This window comes from Myotis lucifugus, unplaced genomic scaffold (genome assembly GCF_000147115.1).
Source record: "Myotis lucifugus unplaced genomic scaffold, Myoluc2.0 scaffold_491, whole genome shotgun sequence".
NCBI classification, from domain to species: domain Eukaryota; kingdom Metazoa; phylum Chordata; class Mammalia; order Chiroptera; family Vespertilionidae; genus Myotis; species Myotis lucifugus.
The window spans coordinates 396,852-403,431 of NW_005871539.1; the positions used below are offsets into that span (position 1 = coordinate 396,852).

Here is a 6,580-nt window from a genome sequence, read left to right on the forward strand (position 1 = left end):
CCCCCCACTCATGCCCTCACCCCCCTGGTGTCTGTGTTCATTGGTTAGGCTTATATGCATGCATACAAGTCCTTTGTTTGACCTCTCCCCCTTACTCCCACCCTCCCCTACCTTCCTTTTTATTTCACCTGCCATCAGTTTGAACTTCTCTAAACTTTACTTCTGGAATTTTGAAATAGTCTTCTTATAGGGATCATATTGTTATCATTTTACCCATATACTGTTCACAAGATTAATTTTAAGTACTATTTTATTGCTATTTTCCTTATCCACTTAGTGGTACACCATACTAAATTCAGGTTACTTAGCCTGAGATATGAGGCTCTCCACAACCACTTACCCTTACCTTCTGTTAACCTTACAATCTACTCAGACAATCTAGTCATTATACTTTGACTTGACCTTGTGCTTTTCTACTTCTAAATTTTTTTTTTTTACTTACTTTAGATAGATCTAGCTATGTAAATCCTAGTTTATTCCTTAAAACTCATTTCAAATCTCATCTCTTTTGTGAATGGTTTCTTGATCCAGTTAGAAGTCAGTGTCTTTCCTATTCAAAATAAAATATCATGTTCTCTATGCTGTTTGTTGCTTTACTGCTTTGTGCTGTTAACTTTTAAGTTTTTTATAGAGAAGGTTTTGTCCCATATATTTTTATGTTCTCTTGAGCATTGTCAGTCCCTTATACATAATGACTCCTCATTATTTGTTATTTCATTTATCTTACTCAAAATACTGATATTAATCATAATTAGAGTAAAATTTTATTTTCTGTTTTTCAGTTAACCTTTGTTCTAATCCTGAGGATAAGCTTCAAATTTATAGGGACAATTTTGAGAAGGCGTACTTGGATTCAACAGAGAGATTTTATAGAACACAGGCACCCTCATATTTACAACAAAATGGTGTACAGAATTATATGAAATATGTAAGTCAGAACTTAGTATAAGTGCTAATTTGAGCTATTCTCTTGATATTCTTAAAATGATTGCTATTTTGCCTCTGGACAGGCAGATGCTAAATTAAAAGAAGAAGAAAAACGAGCACTACGTTATTTAGAAACAAGACGGGAATGTAACTCTGTTGAAGCAGTAAGTAGTTTTTTAACTGTATATTCTATGGGATTATTTGAAGTACAGTAGCCCAGGGATGGCAAATATATAATACACGTAACATGACTTATCCTTTCTCTGTCTCTGACCAACATTACTAATTGGTTATAGTACTTTCGCAATGAGACAGAGCACAGCTTTAATAGACACCTTATTGAGAACACATTGGTTTTCAGAGCTTACATGAAAGATAAAGTGTATTTGCCATCCTTGCTCTAGACTTTTTGCTATATTAAATGTACTCACTTTTTAATCAGTTTCCTTTATTATGTGTTATGCATATCTAAAGTTAACCCTTTTAGTGACTTTCATGTGGCAAGTAAAATATGCTCCCCAAAGATACATTTGATTCTCATTATTCGCAGAGATTATGTTCTATAAAATGGCTGTGAACACTGAATTAGTGAGTACTGAATCATTGCTGCTGCGGGATATTTCCTCTTCTTATGGGAGGATGTTTTCAAATTTCATCTTGTCATGAGATAAAGTACTATTTGATAAGTGAACACCAGTCTTTTATATTGTTTCATTTAATTTATATTGTATGCTCCTCATTTTAAAAAAACTGATCTGAGGTAGTAGCTATGCTACAATATCTGTTCTGGGTGCTTTCTCTTACATGGAGAATGACTTTAGTGTACTTTAATAAGGAAAATATAGCAATAATATTTCCTCCAGTTCCTTTCAGCCTATGGAGCCTGGGAATTAGGTTTAGATTTACATTCAAAGAAGTAACATTTCAGTTTGCTTACAACCAAACATTTTCAGCTGATTTTTTTTTCCTTCTGACTTTTCTTTGGCTTCTTTCATCTTGAATGGTAGTCATGTTTATTCTTTGTTCAGGGGTTGGGTTGGATCTTTTACCTTGTTTTTGTTTTGTATTGCTTTTCATAATGTGCAGTATATTTCCTTTTTCAAAGGTTAAAATAACTTTGCTATTGGCCAGGAAAGGAGGCTAACTAGCGTATGGTTGTTTTATAGACGTTTTCTACAGAAATATAAAGCTGGCTAGGGCTTCATTCAGAAGGCAGGGAAGGCCATTGAATGTTTGTTAAATAAGTTTGCCATGTCAGAGTTATCCCTCGGGAAGATTAATGTAGTGACAGTATGAAAGTTCAATTGAAGTGGGGAAGAGCTGGGAATCGGGAGTAAGAAGGAGGTTTTTACAGTAATTCAAGAAGGTATTTGCAGTACCAAGTAGGGTTATAGCAATGGAAGGAAAGGATCAGGTAAAGACTGCCAGTGGTGGAATGTTGTATCCTATGGGTGGGGCTAGATATTGGACAGAATTGAGTCCCTTTGTTTCTGAGGTTTTGGCTTGGGAGAATTGTGCTGCTACAGAGACCAGGTATAAGAATAAATCCTAGTAGTAAAGGAGAAAGATGAGTTCAGTTAGAGCAACGATTCTCAACCTGTGGGTCGTGACCTCTTTGGGGGTTGAACGACCCTTTCACAGGGGTCGCCTAAGACCATCAGAAAGCACATATATAATTACATATTGTTTACAGTAGCAAAATTACAGTTATGAAATAGCAACAAAAATAATTTTATGTTTGGGGGTCACCACAACATGAGGAACTGTATTAAAGGGTCGCGGCATTAGGAAGGTTGAGAACCACTGAGTTTGAGGGATTTTATTTTAAGTTTATTATGTGTCCATTTCATCTGGGTGGAGAATGTTACAGTTTCGTATGATAGGATTGTTGTTCTATTCTTCTACTCTAGTTTATATAACTTAATTAGAGCATACCCATATTAACATGTAAATTCAACTATAATGGTCTGACTGAGAATCAGAGATAGCAAGAAAAACAGAATGAGAAAGGTAGAGATAAACAAATACACATGACAGCCTGAAAGAACAGTTAAATCTCCCTTTCTACTTTATTTATTTGTCTGTTTGTTTTGTTAATCCTCACCAGAGGATGTTTTTCCCATTGATTTTTAGAGAGAGTGGAAGGGAGGGGGGTGAGAGAGAGAAACATCAGTGAGAGAGAGACACATCGATTGGTTGCTTCCCGCACATGCCCCAACCGGCCCAGGGATTCAACCTGAAACCCAGGTTTGTGCCCTTGACCAGGAATTGAACCCGCAAAGCTCCGGTCTTCGGGCCAATGCTCTAACCGCTGAGCACACTCGCCCAGGCTCTCCCTTTGTACTTTTCTCTCTCTCTCTCTCACACACACACACACACACACACACACACACGAACAAGCACGTGAGCGCACGGAAAAAACTTGAACTAGGAGATGTGAATTTGCTCTTCCACAGTTACCAAATAGTGTGAGCATCTCACCAGCTAAATGATGCTAGAATTTAAAGAGAAGTCTTTTTGTTATTTTTCAACAAAGACACTAAATGCAATATAGCTTGCTTCCAAATAAACTTTCTACCCTATAAAGGGCGGTTACTATCTCTTTCTTCAAAGATTATCATCTCCTAACTTTTAACAACATAGATTATAGCAAAATTTGGTGTAGAGAAGACATTAAGCACCAGAACTTTAGAATTAATTATGACATTGGGAATGTAAGACTTAATGCAGATGTATTACTATATTATATACCTCACTGAACTAAAGCCATTATACTATATACATAATATTTACTATAATGTTTGTTAATTTACATTTTTTGTTTTCAAAGAGAAATAATGTGTTAGAATGATGTACTGGAAGGAACAGAAAACAAAAAATCACGCAAGTCCTAGGTCAGTGATGGTGAACCTTTTGAGCTCGGCGTGTCAGCATTTTGAAAAACCCTAACTTAACTCTGGTATAGATATAGAAATTTTTTGATATCTGCAACCATAGTAAAACAAAGACTTATATTTTTGATATTTATTTTATATATTTAAATGCCATTTAACAAAGAAAAATCAACCAAAAAAATGAGTTCGCGTGTCACCTCTGACACGCGTGTCATAGGTTCGCCATCACTGTCCTAGGTTCTAGTAATCCTGTATAATAAAGAGCTAATATGCTAATTAGACCAAACAGCAGAACAACCGTCTGGACTACCTTCTGGATGAAGCTGGGGCTGCGAGGGCCAAGCCCCTTACACGAATTTCATGCATCAGGCCTCTAGTTTAATATAAATAAGGTGTAGCTATAGCTGGTTTGGCTTAGTGGATAGAGCATCGGCCTGTGGACTAAAGGGTCCCGGGTTCAATTCTGGTCAATGGCACATGCCCAGGTTACAGGCTCGATCCCCAGTGGGAAGCATGCAGGAAGCAGCCTATCAATGAGTCTCTCTAATCATTGATGTTTTTATCTCTCTCCCTTCCTCTCTGCAATCAATAAAAATATTTATATATATATATATATATGTATGTACATATATATATATATATATATATATATATATATATATATATAAAGTGTAAACACTATTATTTGAACAACTAGTAAAAAACAAGCCACTTTCTATACTAAAAACTATTGGAAACAGACTTACTGCCCTAAATTTTCTCTTAGAGGAATTATCAGTCATCAGAACACGTTATGCTATATCTTTATTGATACTAATTTTGTCTATACTTATCTATTAGTTTATTCTTATTAATGGAGGACAATTATATGGTCAGTCATATGGAGCTACACAAAAATGCACAGCAGAATTTAAGATTAAAGTAGGTACATTTTTGGCACGTGTATTTTCTTCTAACAACTAGCAAATTATTATGGTTTATGATTCACCTTCTTTAAATTTAGTTAGCCTGGGTCACTCTTCTAAACCTGATTAGTTTTCAATATATGCAGAAAAAAAGTTTCTGGACTGTATTCTGTATAATAGAGCAAGCCTCACCTAGGTAGTACCCAGTTGTGAGGCCAGGCCTAATGAAGGCCAGATGTACATTTCTAGTGCTCATACAGTGCTTAGCAGCTTAGTGATATTTTTGTGGTTTTTAAGAGTTTTATTTCATTCTTTTGGTTTATTCCAAGCATCTAATTGTCATTTGTAAATGATGTTGCTTCTTTTTTTCTAATATTAACACCTTCTATTTCCTTCAATGAATTAAATCCGTCTAATATTAAATGGTTAATTTTAGAAAAATGTTAATAATTTTGGAGATCCTTGTCTTCTTCTAATCTTTGATGGGAATGCTTCTAAATTTTCACCATTATGCATGGTGGTGTTTTTTTGGCATGATGTATGCATTTTTATTATATTAAGTGAGTATACTCTTATTCTTCCCTTAAGAATATTATCAGGCTCTTCTACTTTACCTTATAGGAGAGCAACTTAGCATCACTCAGATCCACTTCCAGTAGACACGCAGTTCTAATAAGCTTGATTATCTTTGGATGGGGCTGGAGCAAAAGATCAGCAGTATGTTAGTGAAACTGGGTAAGAGGTTTCAGAGCTGTGCTCCTGAAGAGGCATTATTGACAACAAAAAGAGACCCACAACAGTAAGAAAAGACCAAGGAAAAAATTTTAAACCAAAATAAATTTTTTCTATGGCCATTAATATTTTAGGTGATAGTCCAACATACCCTGGAGTTCCTGAGAGCACTCAGTTAGTATTTATTATACACCTAAACTATGTCAGGCCTTGTGCTAGTTGGGAATAATAAGATAGACCTGGTTCCTATCTTAGGAGTGACCCTGGAGTAAAATGGGTTGTTTATATGGCAGAGTAGTGGCATAGGGAGTTACTGGTGGTGACAAACATCTACTCAAAATGACTGGGCACTCGTGGGGAGTCAGAGACAGTGTGTTACAGTGGTCGGGGCATTCATATGGAACTAGGTGAGGATTTGAATTCCACTGTTGTCATTATACCAGCTGTGTGCCCTTTGGCAAATTATTCAACCTCTGTAATCCTTGTTTTCCCAACTGTACAATGGGATAATACCCACTTATGTTGTCAGAGTGTAATAAAATAACTGTATAGGAAACATTTAAGCACTGTGTCTGCCATGGTAGTTTTTACTGGTAGGGCTCTGGTTTGGAGAAAGTTGCTTACTGATTCTAAAACAGAAACTAGTTTACTGTCTGTAAAAAACATTGATAAAACTCAGTTAGAACTAGGTCATAGTCATAAATTATTGTCTTTAAAGTGGGTAGTTGTTAATCTTGAATATTTTAGTATATTAAAGGTGATATCCAAAAAGTTAAGGTGAATTAGTCTGCTATTCATTGTTCTGTTTAAAGGGTTACTTGTGTAACTAGTTTAGAAATGAAGCAAGCACCCCTTCCTAAAATGGCAAAAGGGAGGGAGGGAGGGAGGGAGGGAGGGAGGGAGGTCTAAACCAAGCTAGAAAGTCCAAGAGAAATTAATTTTGAGAATAACCTCCACACATGGAATAAATTAATTCTTGAATACATTACAGATATCTGTGTATGGTTAAATACCTAGTTGATAATGAAAAAGTAGAATCTTAAAGTGGAGAAACATAGGATAATTTTTAGTTCAAACTTCTATTTTATACCTGAGCAAAGCAAATTATTACTTATACAGAAT

General features: G+C 35.6%; 1 protein-coding gene across 3 annotated transcripts in view; it reads left to right on the top strand.

Moving 5' to 3' along the window:
• Positions 1–6,580, top strand: part of CUL5 (cullin 5) — a 94,689-nt gene that overhangs the window by 58,672 nt on the left and 29,437 nt on the right. For all 3 annotated transcript variants that reach the window (XR_002826459.1, XM_006103555.3, XM_023744835.1), the window contains exons 6-7: positions 783–928; positions 1,011–1,091. Coding sequence is in view for 2 of the 3 variants with exons in the window: in XM_006103555.3 (XP_006103617.1) it covers positions 783–928; positions 1,011–1,091 (227 nt within the window). In the remaining variant the exon portion in view is untranslated. The remainder of the gene's footprint in view (positions 1–782; positions 929–1,010; positions 1,092–6,580) is intronic.